Source organism: Pseudopipra pipra, chromosome Z (genome assembly GCF_036250125.1).
Source record: "Pseudopipra pipra isolate bDixPip1 chromosome Z, bDixPip1.hap1, whole genome shotgun sequence".
In the NCBI taxonomy this organism is placed as follows: domain Eukaryota; kingdom Metazoa; phylum Chordata; class Aves; order Passeriformes; family Pipridae; genus Pseudopipra; species Pseudopipra pipra.
This window is the reverse complement of record NC_087581.1, coordinates 39,669,818-39,686,583: the sequence shown is the minus strand read 5'-3', so window position 1 is coordinate 39,686,583 and position 16,766 is coordinate 39,669,818. Positions and strand designations below refer to the sequence as shown.

The window sequence follows — 16,766 nt, the reverse complement described above, 5'->3', positions numbered from 1 at the left end:
TTTTTTGTGCTGTATTTCTGCACAGGCAGAGTTAAATATGGATTGCCAGTTTCATTTGATTAAAGTCCACAATAAAAAGTCTAACCTTCACACCCAAAAAATTAGCAGATGTTCTAACAATCTTAGCTGAGTGGGTTAAATACCTTACAAACCCTCATAAGATCACTGCTCTAACAAATTGTGCAGTGCAATACTGCAAAGGTTTCCAAAAATTCACAAGCCTCCCCTTATGTGATGCCCTTACAGTGAAGAAGATTCTTTTGGCTTTAAAGATGAAGAATCTACTTTTTCTGGTGCTGATTTCTGTCTGCTGGGCTGAACCTCATCCTGACAAGTCTAGTCTGGAGCATGAACGAGTTGTTCACATTCAAGGTAAGGAAACACATGAGAAAATACCAGTATCTTCATGTTGTTGAGGGAGACAGAATAATATGCTTAATGATTCATTATTTATTATTTTTTTATGCTGCCACACTGTTTTTAAGTATTATTATTGCTGATGACCAAACCTTTTCTTTTCTGGTACTGTTGCATTATTTTTACTCCTAAGGAAAGTAAAAAAAAATGAAAATTGCACTGTTTAATAGCACTTAGTCAAAACCTTGCAAATATTAGTGAGTAAAGTACAGCATGATTTAAGACAAAGGCAAAAAGCATGCATCCTAAAGTAACAAGGAACTGCAGTGGGTTGAAATACTTAAGTTTATTGGGAAGTAGATTTGATTTTAAGACATCTGCCATACATAGTTCTTCACAGTACAGAAATTTATTGCTGTGTATTATTTAAAAAGGCTCAGCACATTTGAGATCGTATTTTCACAATTTAAACCAAAAAAAAAAAGTAACTTACCCCAATAGAAATGTGCCTTTCCTCATACCTTTAATTCACACTAAATATTATCCTGGCCTCCTGCACAATCCTGTTTGGTTCATGTTTGAATCCCAGAGCTTATAGCTGTAGCAGGATTTGAGTCTGCAGCAAAATGCAGCTGTTTTTTAAAGTCCCAGCTTCAGTCACTGAGGGTCATCCTCTATAAGAAAAAATAGGGGGTTTATGCTGTTAGGACAGGCAGAATGAATAGAATTTTCCTGCTTTCACTCCTGTGTTTCTCAGGGCTGGTTTAAATAAATTCTGCAAAATTAAGAAGCACAGAATTATTGTTCCCCCCCCTCCCTCTCTCTTCAAAATTTGATTCTTTCTCTCAACAGCTGGCAAATTTTGTTATTTGAGTGTTTGTGGAAATATGAATTACCAAGGTCGAGCAGGTTACTGGGGAAGGCTGAGCATTTAAAAGTTCACAGGAAAGTCATAGAAGTTAAAGCTACCCTGCACTTATTAAAATAAGCGCTGGCATTGTCAAGGTCAAACAAGGAATAAAAAGGAGCTGCCTTCCCTCTGAGTAAACTCTCAGGATGAAGGTCAAATGAATGTCTTAGATCAAAATGAAGACATACAACTGTTGTGAGATGATGAACATTTGATCCCCAGGGCAAATTTCAAATTAGACATCAATCTCTAATAAACATACATTTTACCTTTCCTTTGTATAATGCAGCTTCTCTTCTCTGAACTTTATCTCTTTTGGAGGGTTAACTTAGTGGACTAGTCAGCAGTTCAGTGTAATTCACAAGTCATACATTCACTTATCAGCAACTCTTCAGCATGTGTACAGTGCAAGTGCCAAATAGTTCAAAACTGACAGAAGTTTCAAGATGGACCTTTCTCCTGGTCCATGGAAACTCACCTGTACCTCAGGAGTTTCTTCTTACAAGGAAAGCTGGATAAAGCCTTAAATTTGGGCTCTACCATAAGCTTTGTACATCGTCGAGTTCAGGCTCTGAAATACACAGACCACAAATCAGAGAGAAAAAAGCTGCCTGGGACTTGCCATTTTCACATGTAATTTTTGTTATTCCTCTCTGCATTGTGGAATTCCATCAGGGTTGGGATTCCTCCCTCCCCAAAGCTGCATAAACACAATATTCTACACCTGGAAATGGGCTGGAGATCAGGGAACACTGTGGAACATATGTGTTGTAGCTTCATACAAAAGGTATTTTTTATCACATTAACAAGTCTGGTATCCCTCTCCTCATCTGAAATCCAAGAGATGTGTAGCTAGTCTACTCCTGGATTGCATGCCTGGGAATACCTTGGAATTACAAAAGGTGTGGGTGAATGTTGTGTAGTTAATTCCTACATAGAAATCAAAGAGATTTCTGGAGGCAGTGAAGGAAACTCTCTTATATTCCCCATTCTTTACCTCATGTAATCTCCTGCAGGCTAAGTTTAATTTCATAAAAAAGGTTGATTCAGATCTCCTGACTGCACTCGGCTTTTCTGGTATGAAAAATACTCTCCTAATTCTCCACGTTTATTGTATGGCCTTATGCTTCCCCTACTGTTGTTCTTTAGCTGCAAATAACACTTTGTCTTCTTTGATGTTCACTTTAAAATATTAATAACACCATATCCTAACAGCTATCGTTTGAGTATACTTTTTCAAATTCTTCTCTAAGTGTATAACCTCCAGATTACAATTATAATTTGATATTGTGACCTGAAAATGTTAGCAGTTCATCTCTACACTGGTTCTTATTCAAATCCATATTCCTTGGGTGCACCCAGCCAGGATTTTATTCCAAATAAAATCTTTGGCTGCCTTTAGTATTTTTGTTTTCCGGATAACAATGCATTGTTCTTCAGACCTTGGATCAAATTTGCATTCTTCCCACCTGCACTGCAATGCTGGTTAGTAATCTCTTGTGATAGACAGTATTTAGCAGTCAATGTCCCTCACTGTCACTTGCAACTAACAAGCAGAAGCTTTATATCAACAAGTCTTCATACTGGGGCTTAAAAATCTAGACTACACATTTCGCGTTAAATGTTATCATACTTTTTTCACCCTTCTTTCTTCAGACTTTCTAAATATCCACTCCCTTCCCTTCGGTGTTGTTTAATATGCTATGTGAAAATTTAATTAATTCAATAGTCACGATTATTTTTTAAGGTAAAATTAGTGGAAATATTAAAGACTCAGATATTATACAGGAGACAGTCCACTGGCCTTTTTCATGTATTGTCCATTATCACCCTGAGCTGCAGGCAACTGATATATCACATTTCCCTGGACTTATACATTTATTTTTAGTATATAGCTGATATCAAACTAGTCTGACACCCCTTGGTAAGTATCTACTGCATTTTATCCCTCTTTCTAGTACTTTGTATCTGTTCTTCAACAATTTCCCTTCAAAGATTGTTCTAAGGCCCTGAATGCTGTTAAAGTTGGACTAATCAAATTGTTAATAGTTGAATTACTTTTCTTACATGTATTTGTTATTTTACTGCCATGTAGAAATATATGGTACTGTCTTAAAGTGACAGATGAGGTCATACCTCTACCACCAGGTCTACTTACCCCAATTTGCTGTCCCTCCATTACTGTTAAAAACTCCTCCCATCTCTCTCAAACTTAGCATTTGTGAGTCAGAATGAACTGCTTTATAGACTGTATTGTTTTACCTCCCAGCTTTTCACAATATTCCTTTCAGCTCATTTCCTCTGGCCCAATTGCTTTGTTTCTATCTTCTTCTTCTTTGGTTTTATTCCAATACTGAGGACAAAGTTTATAAAAATATCTTAAGGTGCATTTTATCTCACCTGTGACTTGATTTTCCTTGCTGAAGCCAGTGGTGGATTTCATGGTTTTGGTCAGGCTGCTCTGTTATCCCAGGCTGCCTGACCATATCTCCTTCCTCTGGTAGTTTGTCTGGATAAAAAAATCATTCTAGTTTCACTTTTTTTAGATAAAAAAGTGAGAGTACTGAATTTAAAGAAGATGTGTTGTCCCCCTCACCCCAGAAAAACTCTGTGTGCCTTAGGGGGATACCAGTTCCACTCTTTAGAAAAAGTCATAATTATAAATGAAGAAATCGTTCGGTGAATGAAAAAATGGGATTAAAGTATCCCCTATCTACTTAAATGCCCACAACAAGAAAACACTGCTCTAAGCATATCAGTGCGATTAGAGACTCATATTTTCTTTTGAAGACAAGGTTTTTGGAGGACTCTGTGACACTTGAGAGAGGACAACTCTTCCCAGTGCTCACTTTGTGTATCTCCCTAAACTATTCATGGTGCCACTTGCTGACCAATTACCCAAAGAGGCAGAATACCCTTCACAGATAAGAGCATTCCTTCTGTGTGTAGCTGCTCTGCAACATAAGCAAAGTTGACCAAGACATTGCACTAATTGCTAAGTCAATTACCTGAGGTGAGCCAGAGCCTAGAAATTACTCCAGTTTTTTCTGGTTTTAGAAATACAACAAGAAAGGGCGGCGATGAGAACACAAAGTTTGGTTTGAGAAGGATCAACATTTAAAATTTTAGCTTTTCTCTGGATATGAGACATTTGTATTATGCAGCGTTTCTTTACCTTTGAGATACAAGAATGCATCCCTTTGCCTATCAAGACCTCTGCACACACCAAAAAAGTGTGCCCACATGGAATGGATGGAAAACTTTCTAATACCACCCTATTGAAACAAACAATCCCAAAACACACACACACACACAAACAAAAAGGTAAATCAAATAATCAATAAAAAAGGAAAAATAATTGATTAACTTGTTCTGCATTATAATGAGCCCACTTCCCTTTTTACAAAACAGGCCAGCACCAACAGAGAGAAAGAAGCTTCATAGACTTTCTAGACTAGCCAAAAAAAAAAAACATGATAAGAGATTAAATGCACTATTAAAATGACCTCTTACACTAATTCTTGTCTTCCCAAGTTTTATGCTTTTCCACTTTCCTTTAGGCTTCCTTCCTTTGGCCCAGATTTCTGCATTTTTCCTTTCTTCAATGATTTTGTCTGTCACTTCTTTCCATTTTCTTGCCTTTATCTTTTCCACTTAAAATTTCTTCATAGTTTTGTTGCCATTCAGGACTGTTTAGGTAATGCCATGATCCATTGTGCTTTCTCTTCTTGTAACTGAGCTGCTCCTTTGACATCCAGACATCATGTTTTGCTCTACAGATTGTGGTCTGTTGCACCAGCAGGTGATAGAAATGACAGCAAAGAGCAGCCTCACCTCCTATTTTCATAGCGCTTTTATTAAAGGCATTCAGGATTTCATGTTCAGGATCAGTCCTTAAGCAATAGGTATGAGGATATTTGGGTTGTAAAATATTATTACAGCAGCAAAACTATTTACATGAAGCATAAATTTAAATTATTAATTTGCCTTTACTTGTTTCATCAGTCTAATTCCATATTTTATATATATATATATATATATATATAATTTAAAGTTAATTAAAGAACTGGAAAACCTCCTCAGCATTTATGTGTAATATTTTGGTTTTGTCAGTCTTAATGCCACCCCTGAAGATTTACTCCTGTGCGGAGACATTATCATGATTTCTGTTCTGTTCTGCTCTATGAGCCCTGATCTTCATGAAATTTATCTATACCAAAGCAAAACATACTTAAATTTTATTAGAGGTAGTAATTTAGAGGAGCTGAAGTTTGTTATTTCCCTGATGGGTTTATGTGCTCTTAGGTCTCCCAGAAACATAAACTTGAGTTAATATGGCCTCTTTAACAGTTCCTCCCAACTTGTTACTCAAATTGAGTAGGTGGAATCTGCTTAAAAATGTTTTATCTCAATCTTGTAATGTCTTTGTTATAAAGACAGATTTCTTCTCCGCCATTTATAAAACAGGTATTTTTAGCTGTACTATTATTTGGAAACTGAAGTTTTTAACTAAGATTTATCTAATATCTCTCTTACCAATTAAACTTAAAAGGAATGTGTAGGGAGTATTCTGTCCTGTCAGATTAGAGGTAAGAATACGGAATTTGGAGCCTGTTTTTTTTTTTTCTCATGGCACAATCAAAATGACATTAATCCTTGAGCCAAAAAAGAACAACTTTTACTAGTTTTACAGATGATATACAAAAGTTCTTACATCTTTTTTTCCCAAAAACAACAGTAAAAAGTTAGTTAGTTAAAACACAGATAGAAAAAATGTGCGAGAAGTATGTGGAAAAAAGTGTGTGTGTAATTCTTCCTCATGTTCTTCCCTCAGGATTCTCTGAATAATAGATCCATATACAACAATATCAATAATGCGCTTTCTTTAGATATTATAGCAAGTGGGAATTATTGTTATCACATAAATTATTTATGGCTGTTACGTAAGCATGTTAGGATCACAAGATGCCAGTGCTATGGGAAGAGTGAGGATATTTTAGCGTGAGAGTTGTGCTCAAGACCCTGGTAACACCACAGGAAAGCAAGAAACAACTCTGTGTTTATTTAAGGTAGAATGGCAAACAATATTATCAACCTAAGGGCTTGCTAACAGTGGGAACCTTTAGGCAATACATTATCTGACTAAACACATCTATGATGTGACCTTATGATTTTTTTTCCCCTGTAAAAATGCGTGTCTTGTTCTCTACCACCACTTTTTAAGTTGTTCCATTAAAATGTGGGAATAATCAAGTTTCGTAGCCAGGTCAGCATAAGCTTGTGGACATTACTGGTGGATAAAGTGGATAAGGCTATTTGCCAAGGGTTGTGGTGTGACCCATTCCCTCTGCCCCACACTGTGTTCTTGGCCTTACAAACCTGACTCGCTATCCTTCTTGAGTACAGAAGCCAGTTAAGAGGGAAAAATTAAAAAAGGAAAAAGAAGAAAACTGCACGGCAAAGAAAAACCCAAACCCAAACCAAAACCAACCCGCTCAAACAATAATAAAAAAACCTGGCACAACCCAAAAGTCACCACTGAAAAGACAAAAAAAAATATCTTAAAATGTGTCCAGCACTAAAATTTGGAACTAAACCAATAAGCCAAGGAAATAGAAAGGGAGAGGATAGAACAGGTGGACAGTTTGCTGCTGCAGTGCCTCATTACTTAAGGCTGTAAGATACTCTTTCACCTGCAGTATATACCTGTTTGATTTGGCACCACTGAGTTACAAAGGAAGTTTTTAAGTAACTTTTCATCTGTGGGACACAGTTTTTCCCTGGGAAAGCAGCTCCCAGAGTTGCGTGTTATCCTGCACAGCTGGACATCTTCTACAGCTTGGACAAGCTCTCTTTTAGCTGGCTTGGCTGTATCTGGATTATGCTGCCTTCGTCATCCATCTAATCGTACCACAAGAATTAACTAAAGGCCACAGCCTGTCAGAATCCATAGTAGGGAAGCAGGAGTGGAAAAAATACAGCAAATTAGTCACGAGTGGTGCCTAGTCCTGTTTTAACAGCTTAGTTATTGCCTGTCTTACAATGCAAAATACACCTGGAAGGGTGAAAGCCCGACCTGGGAAACCTTTCTCATCCTGCTTCTGCCCTTGGAGCTGAAACCAGAGCCAATCACCAGGCTGTTGCCACCTCTGGTTCCCAAGAGAAGGAGCAGCTGGAAGTTTTGTAGGACCGTTTGTCCACCCTCTGAGGCTCTGAAGTGGCCAAGCCAGTGATCTGCCTTGTCTCCAGCAAGGATCCAAACCATCCTGTTGTAGACAGCTCCTGTTAAACAGGTTAAAACCTCTTTAATTTGGGGTTTTCAGAGCTTACAGTTGTTTGGCCATTCACCTTATAAATTCTCTGATGCTACTTCTAGGGAAAAAGAACTGTTATCTTCTTCATGTGACATGCTAGACTTTGTGACAACACTCATGTGTCCCATGCCTTCCTTCTTGTTGTCTTTGTTTAGATATTCCTGCCATTTAGAAGCAAAAATAATTTTATTCAGGAGGCAGAGACTTGTCAGAAACACCATGAGGAAATCAGTCAGGGAGCTACTCTGACAACCCTTCAAAAAAGTGTTAACTCCATCTTCCATGACCAGATCACAACAAATCAGTTCTCATTGTATTAAGGATCCCAGGAAGTAGGAGTCATTACTCATTTGAGCTGACTTTCACAGCAGTAAGCCAGAGAGCTGCATCCAGAGTGCTAAACATATTGTAAATTAAGAGATTCTGTTTTGCTCTGTCTTTGGTTTGTTGTGATTTGATGTTTTGGGTTTTTTTAATTCATCAATTCCAGGAAGACCGAGACCATTCTTTTTGCCACACCCCCAAAAATGTGCAGTTAGGTCAATTTGGCCCTGCTTCTGACTGGCTACGGCACAGTAAAGACCTCTTGGCCTCTTGCCAAACCCCAATCATCTAATTTTTAATCCTGAATCCCTGCTGTTTGCGTATCCTCTAGCCCAAACAGAAGCTATGCATCATTCCCCAGTCTGATATTTTCTTTGCCTCGAAAGCCAGAGATTCTTCCTCTCCTCCTACATCTGGGAGCAGCAACAATATAATTTTCTGCCAGAAGGGCACATCATCTCATTTTGTGTAAAAAAGAACTGGCTTTTAGAACACTCGAGGGCGCAGGCATATTTCAACTGTTGCATCTCCCTTGGAGTCTCCAGGGACTTGAGAGATGATCTGCAATGAGAAAAGCCGGGTTTCTCTCTCCTTTCCCAGGTTGTCATCAGGTAATGGCTGCTGCAAAGGGCCAGAAGAGCTGGGAAACACCACCCCGTTAGGATCCTGACAATGGAATCAGAGATGACAGTGCTCTAGGCAGATCTCCACGCCTTGCTGGCAGAGGAGAGCTGTTGTTAGAAAGACAGAGCATTAGCAGCCTGAGTCAGACTCTCCCTCCTGCTAATATGTATTAATTTGACCATTCCAGTATGAAAGACCCGACATAGTTGAGCTCTTATTCGGATTTCTCGGTAATAAGCACCCCAAAGCATAACATTTCTCCTCCCAAGGTGTACAGGAGTCTGTGGAATGTCTTTGTCCCCAAGGAAACAGGAAAATTCACAGAAAAACTGTGCTGGCTGTCTTCACTTTCCTCCTTCTCCTCCTTCTGTGTAAACTGTTGGTAACACTTTCCATGGTGTCTTGCCTCACCTCTCTCCTTGAATGCTTTCCTCTGAAAGGGGGAAGATGGGTTATTGGAGCAGTCCTAAGCCTCTGGGAAGAAAGGCAGTGGGAAAGAACACCAGTTATATGTGGCTGCAGGGAATCTGCTCTGCAGCAATGATTTTTCACTAGGCGGAAGGCCACTCATCCTGGTAAAACACCTTTCAGTGCTCCAGCTTGTTCATTCTTGAGGAAGCTGGGGCCTTGTCCCACACAGGCAGTAGAAATGCTCCTGACACAGCACCTCCTGACAAAGAGCTATACCTTTGTCATACCTACTTTTCCTTAAGCAGGTGCACATTTGGACACAGAAAGATTGTCTTTGCAATTATCACTCCTGAATGTGTTTGTATAACCATAAAATACTGCATTACCCTGGTGTCCCCTCTGCTACTTGGTGTAGTTAGTGTGGACAGGGAGTGAAATCCATCTGAGGCTGCAATTTAGGTGAATATATTATTCAGCTGCAGACCTGTCAACAAGGCTCAGAAGCCTGGGACTGTCTGGAGATACTTATGAGCTACAGATCTGAACATCTCCCTTTAACCCCTGCAGCTGTGGACACACCAGCAGAAAATTGCTGCTGGCCTTCACAGGATCATTCTCTCAGCGGCCTCTGCTTCTGGGAGCTTATCCCAAATGTTTTTTCCTGAATTTAGAGAGAGACAGACTGAACGTCAGAGCCAGGAATCACGTTTCTAAGCAGTTATACTTACTTGCTGAAGGCACATGGGGGATTGCAAAGTCTTTCTTCACAACCTGTTAACGCAGACTGTTTCCCCAGTGAGCTGATTCATTGCTGGTTTCAGTCAATGTCTCAGTGGTCGAGGGCAGCAACACCAACAGAATCACTGAGCTTGCTGAATCAGTTTTGCAAACTTTGCATGAGTTGAAAGGCAAGAGTTACCAAAAGTTCCCACTTTTGGACACTTTTGCTGACTGCCATATGAAATCTGCATTTCCCAGAGTTTTCCCTGTAAAAACCCCAGAGACTCAGGATTGGAAGCGAGCACCTGCTCCAGCTGACTGTCATAAGTGTAATAATTTCACAGAGCAACATCTGCTGTAGTGACCTAGTAGGGAGAAGGAAAGCAGGAAGTCTGGGGTGAGAAGAAGAGCCAGAGCCAGACAGTTAAATACAGGTTTGAGTGAAAAGCGAGATCAAAATATCAGAGATAAAATAGTGATGAGTAGGAAGGAAATCAGAAAAAACAGATGAGGAAAAACCAAGTGAGATGATGAAGAAAGTGGGCAACAGAGGATCAGATTTTACATTTGAAGATAAACTGAACTTCCTTACTCTGGTCAGAAGAGGAAATCATGCTCAAGAGTTAGAATAAAATACAAATAGAAAATGTCTAAAATTTTTATTTAAGAATTATGCTGACACTTTTCATCAATATAAATAGTGTTGTTTGGTACTGCGATGGTTTTTCTGATTTATGAGTGGGATTCACTGCATCCCAGACTGTGAGGAGGTTTATATGCTGTTGCCTGACTAAGCTGAGTCCATGGAGAAAAATTAAATAATGAAAAAAAATATACAGCATTGAGACACAGCTCTTGAACAACCCACAGGAAAACACGGAAAGTTTGTGTGGAGCCTTTTATGGATGATGACATTCATCCATCAGCTATACAACTCTGTAAATATATTTACACAACTCCATCTTCATGACTGTGGGGTGTATAGGATGTCCTCTGCCTGTGTGGGGTGGGCACAGACATATTTACAGCTAAGTAAATAATTATTTACAACTGCTTTACCCACACTTCTACTGCATAGGTAGAAAATGACTCCAGACCTAATGACCCTGCAGACCTAATGTATAACATAGCTGATGATTTTTATGGCATTGATCACAGCCATTTTGTAAAAGGAAAACTAATTCTTGGGGGGGGTGTTTTCCCTTGTTCTTCTCCTTGAATCCCAGCAGAAAATGGACCCCGTCTACTTGTGGTAGCAGAACAAGCCAAAATCTTCTCTCATCGGGGTGGCAATATCACACTGCCATGTAAATTCTACCATGAACACACATCAACAGCTGGCTCAGAAGCCCACAAAATCCGGGTCAAGTGGACCAAACTCACCTATGATTACCTCAAGGAACTGGATGTTTTTGTGGCCATGGGGCACCACAGGAAGAGCTACGGGAGCTACCACGGGAGGGTGTTCCTGAGGGAGAGCAGTGAGAATGATGCCTCCCTTGTAATCACAAACATAATGCTGGAGGACTACGGGAGGTACAAGTGTGAGGTGATTGAGGGACTGGAGGATGACACGGCAGTGGTAACTCTGAATCTGGAAGGTAGGTACCACCTGAGTTATACCCTACGTCAGATTTACACTGTGTTAAATACCTGATTTATTATTTTTTTTCTCCTTGTTCTGATGATATTGTATTATCAGTGATAACAGCAAGCTGAGGAGCAGAATTCACTATGCTCTGGGGAATCAGCCCATGACAACAATCATAAATTAGAAGAACATTAGAGCTGCTCTAACTTATGCAAGCCTACAGCATATTCAGCTTCCAGTGAGACTTTTTGTAAGAGGAGCCAAAAAAGAATGAGCAAACATAGTGTGAAGAACTCCACGTGTTTTTAATTTGCTCCTGTCATTTTGTAGAAGTCACTGGATCTTTTTACCTAGGCAAAATTACATTAAATTTTCCCCTAATGGTGATTTTACAAAACTTCAGGACATTTTAAATTATCAAGCAAATACAAATCTTTCTTGCAAAGATGAAAAAGTAGTTATCCAGAGACAAGCAGAACAAGCCAAAATCTTCTCTCATCGGGGTGGCAATATCACACTGCCACCCCGGTTTTGGGGTTTTTCCATCCTTGCACTGATGCAAAATAGATCTGTATTGTCTGTCAAGACAACTCCTACGTGTAGTCTCTAGGCATTTCCCTCAGCAATATTCTTGAAAACAGTAGAGCATAAATCATTTGAAAAATTAGGGAAATAGGTTCAAAGAGGACCAAAAATTTAACTTGTCTTCCTTCTTGTGAAATTCAGGTAAGTGTTATGTGTTTCAATGTATATAAATGTGTTTCACCTTTTTTTTCCCCAAAGCACTGCATTTAACACAGGAGTAAACTACAAGTTTCATGAAGACACATCACTTATACTTACCTTGCCAGAGGGATCCTTATAGAAAAGGAAAGGAGAGCTTGGTACAAATGCTAGTGCACACACAAGAAATCTGTATCTGAAAGGCAATATTTGATTGATTATAGAGTAAGAAAGAAATGAGGAATCTTTACTGCATAGAATAAGGCCAGTGAAAAAAAAAAGGAGACCTTCTACCCTTTTTACTGGTGGTCTTTTGTAATACAGCACCAGCCCATTGGATACAAGGTCAGGGTCCCTCCTCCGAAATAAGAAATTCATAAGGATAGGAGGAATGATATTTCTTCAGCCAAGTATGTCCCAATCTACATTCAAAGGAAAATTTATGTATTTTAACTAGTGTCTGGCTAACACAAGATTTAAAAGATTTTTGTCAGACATGTGAAAGATGTATGACTGTTCCTTTCTGACATTATGGAGTGATGTTTCTTACACTGGCAGGAACATCTCCTTTGCAAAACCTCATGGTAAAACTTAACCTTTCAAGTGAGATAAGAGCAGGGAGAGTGTCAGTCCTGCTTATGTCAACTAAATCCAGTGATTCTGGGTCTATAGTACACTGCAGTTTCCTAATAAAATGGTGAGTATTAAAATGTACTAATATTACAATGGATATATATATAGCTGATGGAATATATCCCTCTGTTTGCATGGCACTGTGCTTATTTTTTTAACTCATCTGCACCTTTACATAGTGCTGGCATCAAATACATTAATTTAACGTATTTGAGCAAATTTGAACAAAAATTAAAATATATATCAGCCCATTCCAACATTCTATGTCTGCTGTAAATAATCAGGTTAATCTCACAGTGGAAGGATTTGCATCAATAGCCTGATGTCCTGAGATGTTGGCCTTAAGGATGTTAATTGACAGCAACACAATGCCATTTACATATAGGAATGCCCACTAGCAGTGCAGAGCAGCTGATGACTCCCATGTGAGGTCCCTGTACAAGCAGCACAGCTTTGGCTTGATGGAAGCATGTTCATGTATCAATATGAAAATTGTTGATCTCTACCTCACTGGACCTTTTTTCTTCTCCCCCTGTTGTGGTGCTTTATTCTTACTAGATTTGAAGGCCTTCTGGGGTTGTCATTAAATTAACTGTTCAAAATAGCTAAGTACATTTAGCTTTGAAAAAATGTTGGAATTAGATCCAATCTGTGTTTGTCACATTTTTGTTGTATGTTTTCTTCACTGTTATTTAATACAGAATACAGAATTTCCTCCTCCCCCCCACTTCTGAGGCAGTGCTGCCTACCAGCAAAAGTTCAGAACTAGAATTCACTGCAGTTTTACACAACCAGTAGCTTTAAGAACAATTCAGTCATGCCACGATTATCATCCTGCTTGTAGCCTGAAGTACAAGGACTGATCTAAGTGCAGGAGGGTTGGGCTGGGCCCAAGAGCTGCAAGTGTCAAGTACTGCAGAAAGCAGAACATTCTCTGCATTGACCTCCTCACCAAAGCCATTTTCTCTCTGAAATGGTCTTTCTCCTCTCCTACACATAAAAAAAATGGATCATGAGTTTTACACTCTCTGTTAAATATTCTGAAAGTCAAATACTTCACAAATTAAAAGGTCTCCAAGGGCAGGCATTCCTGTCAAGAGTCATAAGGAAAGAAAGAATTCTCAGCTTACATTACATTTCATTTATGATGATGTTTTACTGTCCTACACTAAATTTTCTTTATGTTAATGCTTTTCTAGTTTACTTTCTTGCGAATGCTTGGCACTGTAATGAATCTCACTACATCACAGTGGTATGTCTGGCTTCTCAGGCACATGAAAGCTCCAGCACTGGCTCTCGGGTGTATTCCTCAGGCACAGGTTGAGTGTATTGTTCCTTCATGAGATCCATGGGAGAGGTGACAAAGAAAGCGATACAAAGCTAAACTGCTAAAGGCAAATTTTTATTCTATTAAACATTTTTTAATAGTTTCTGTCTTCAGAGAGAGGTGATGACTGAACACACTAAGATTGCAATACAGGCTATAAAATAATTACTTTTTACATCCACACTGACAGAAATATGAAGATCTAGATAGAGTCTTCAAAACCTCTGTAGAAAGCATATTCTAGATAGAAGTTAACTGTTTGTGTAGCTCTCCATGAACCAAAACCCATCAGCATTTATGATCTTGCTTAGAGGTATGTTAGCCTTTATATCCAAGGGAGAAAAAAAAAAGGCATCCCTTTCAAAACCAGGCTTTGTAGTTCGAAATAGCTCAAACAAATCCATAAGCTTCATAAAAACAAATTTTTACAAACTGTCAAAACAGTCATTTTCTAAAGTAGTGATTTGGTCTTCAGGTCACTAAAGCAAGGGGGAATTCAAAGCTGAAGCCAATATGAAACCAACCCCGTGCTCTCAAGAGCTGGAAAAATCAGATTTAGCCTAATGCTGTATGTTGTATTTGTTTCTTCTGTGTGTTGCTGTTACATTCATGCACAAAAAACATTCTCTGGGTGATAATCTGTTCTACTCTGTTGAAAAACTGGTTTTATGAGACACACTTTGTTGATCCCTAGAATGGAGCAAAAACTCTTGCAAAAACCAGCTGGGGGTTGACAAGAGTAAGTCATGACAGACTGACAGTAATTTCTTCTGTGACAGGGTAACAAGTCCTTGCAGACACAGCTGTGTTTGCACATGCTGTGGGAAATCGTCCTTGAAAGATGCAGGAGAAATAAAATTTCAAAAAATTATCAGGAAATGATGACCCAAAAGGAAAATGCTGAAAAAATTAGGGCTAATATTAGCCCAAGAAGAGCAAGGGAAGACAACAATCTTCAAATTTTGATAAAGGCTGTAGAAACATAAGGGAATAATATGCCTTAGGCCAGACGAGTCTAGTTCCAATGCTTTTATATGTCAGAAATAAGCAACTCACTGACAGCATGGTTATGGGATGCTGTGGGCCTCAGGGACAGTATTTCAACCCTCAGTTTCGTTTTTAGGGAGCTTGATACCTGCTGACAGCTGGCAGCCCACCCTGTAGCTGAGTAATCAGACATCTGACAGCCCTGACAGGCAAGAAAATGGAGACAGTCTCCTCGAAAATGAGGGACTTAATAGTTTTTACAGAATTTTAGGAATCTAGCATGGAAAAATTTTGCCATTGAGTGTATGATCCTGCCAGCATAAAACTGTACCCTACAGTATAGTATATAGCAAACCCTACTGTTACCCCTTGTTTACACTGGCTACAAGAAAACTTACTTTTCTGCTCAGGCTAGAACTCAAGGAAGCCCATTTCTTTACCCTGGCTGTGGAAATACCTTTCCCCCTCCCCCCCCATATGGATCAACAGAAATTTCTGTTATTTTGTCCTGCATGTCAATACTCTTAAAACTGCTAATTGTGTGTGGTGTTGGCTTAATAGACACCTATAAATTGTTACAGGAGTTGAGCTTTCTAAGGTCCTTGCACTGACAGTGTGTCTGAAGCAACTGAGTAATTGCACCAAGTTTTAGGGGTTACCTGCATAGAAGACTCTGAAATACAAATGACTTACAGAGGACACACAAATATGTTACCCAAAAACCACAGTAGCTGGAGCAAAGTTGTAGGTTTGTGCACTTGAATGTAAGGCATTCATGGAAATACAGGCATTCCTACGGGGAGGATAAGCTGTACATCCAATTTTTATGTTCTGATTTGGTTGAAATCCTAATTTCCACTACAATATTAATTTTCTGAACTACAGTTGCTTTGTCACAGGTGCCTCCAGCAAGCATCACCTATCCCTCCTCTTTCACTAACAGATTTATTCTACTTTGAGTTGATGTGTCTCATCTTTATTTATCTTCCTGTTTCTTTTTGGAGTTAAGGAGGTCTTTCCCTAGAGCACCATAGGTTTGCGAGAGAAGCCCATACTTTACCATACCCACTCAGGCTCCACATGTCACTCAGCTGCTTCCTTGAGGAAGGGAGAGGAATCACAAAGGTCAGGTTAAAGCTCCTCAGCTCCCTCTTCCCACGAACTAACCAGATTTTAACCTTCTGGTGCTAGAGGATTTGTCTTCCTCCATTTTTTAAACTGAGTTTGTTAGCATTTGGGCATGAGTGTTTTGTCTAGTGGCAGAACAAAGGGCTGGAGTCAGGAGTTTAGATTCAGTCTGCACTTTAGGGAACTATAACAAGCTGTGGAACAGCTTTTGTCCATTCAGGAACAGGTGGGATGGATTATCCCTTGATGGGTTTGCAAGATCCAAGACTGAACAAGGCGCCCTGTAGTTAACAAAAGTTCAGCACTGATAAAGTGTAAGGAAGGGAAGATGAACAGTAAGATCTAACCATGAATTTCAGCTAGGTTTCATAGGGGAATGAAAGGGAAAAAAATTAACAAAAAAGGCAAGATCATGCAAAGCTGCACAAAACACACACACAGTCAATTTTCCTCTGCAAAATTGCCCATGGCCACCTCCAGCTGTAGAGTGAAATTAATGCTAATCAGTTGCAGGTTTGTACTGCAGATGAACTCAAACAAAAAACGGGCTTCTATGCTGTCTACTCAAATATAACCCAAAGCTAATATTACAGTTTAATGCATATTTATGTTATGAAAACATCACATCTCAAACTGTCAAACCCAGATTTGTAACACCTTTATATACATGCTTAACCCCTTTTAAAAAGTTGTTTGGGAAATCTTAAGGAATCCAAT

At 39.2% G+C, this 16,766-nt stretch overlaps 1 protein-coding gene across 1 annotated transcript in view; it reads left to right on the top strand.

The window, feature by feature from the left end:
* HAPLN1 (hyaluronan and proteoglycan link protein 1) overlaps positions 1-16,766 on the top strand; it is a 55,048-nt gene that overhangs the window by 26,905 nt on the left and 11,377 nt on the right. Inside the window, exons 2-3 of the mRNA XM_064641260.1 lie at positions 247-372; positions 10,890-11,261. Coding sequence (XP_064497330.1) covers positions 273-372; positions 10,890-11,261 — 472 coding nt within the window. The 5' untranslated portion in view covers positions 247-272. The remainder of the gene's footprint in view (positions 1-246; positions 373-10,889; positions 11,262-16,766) is intronic.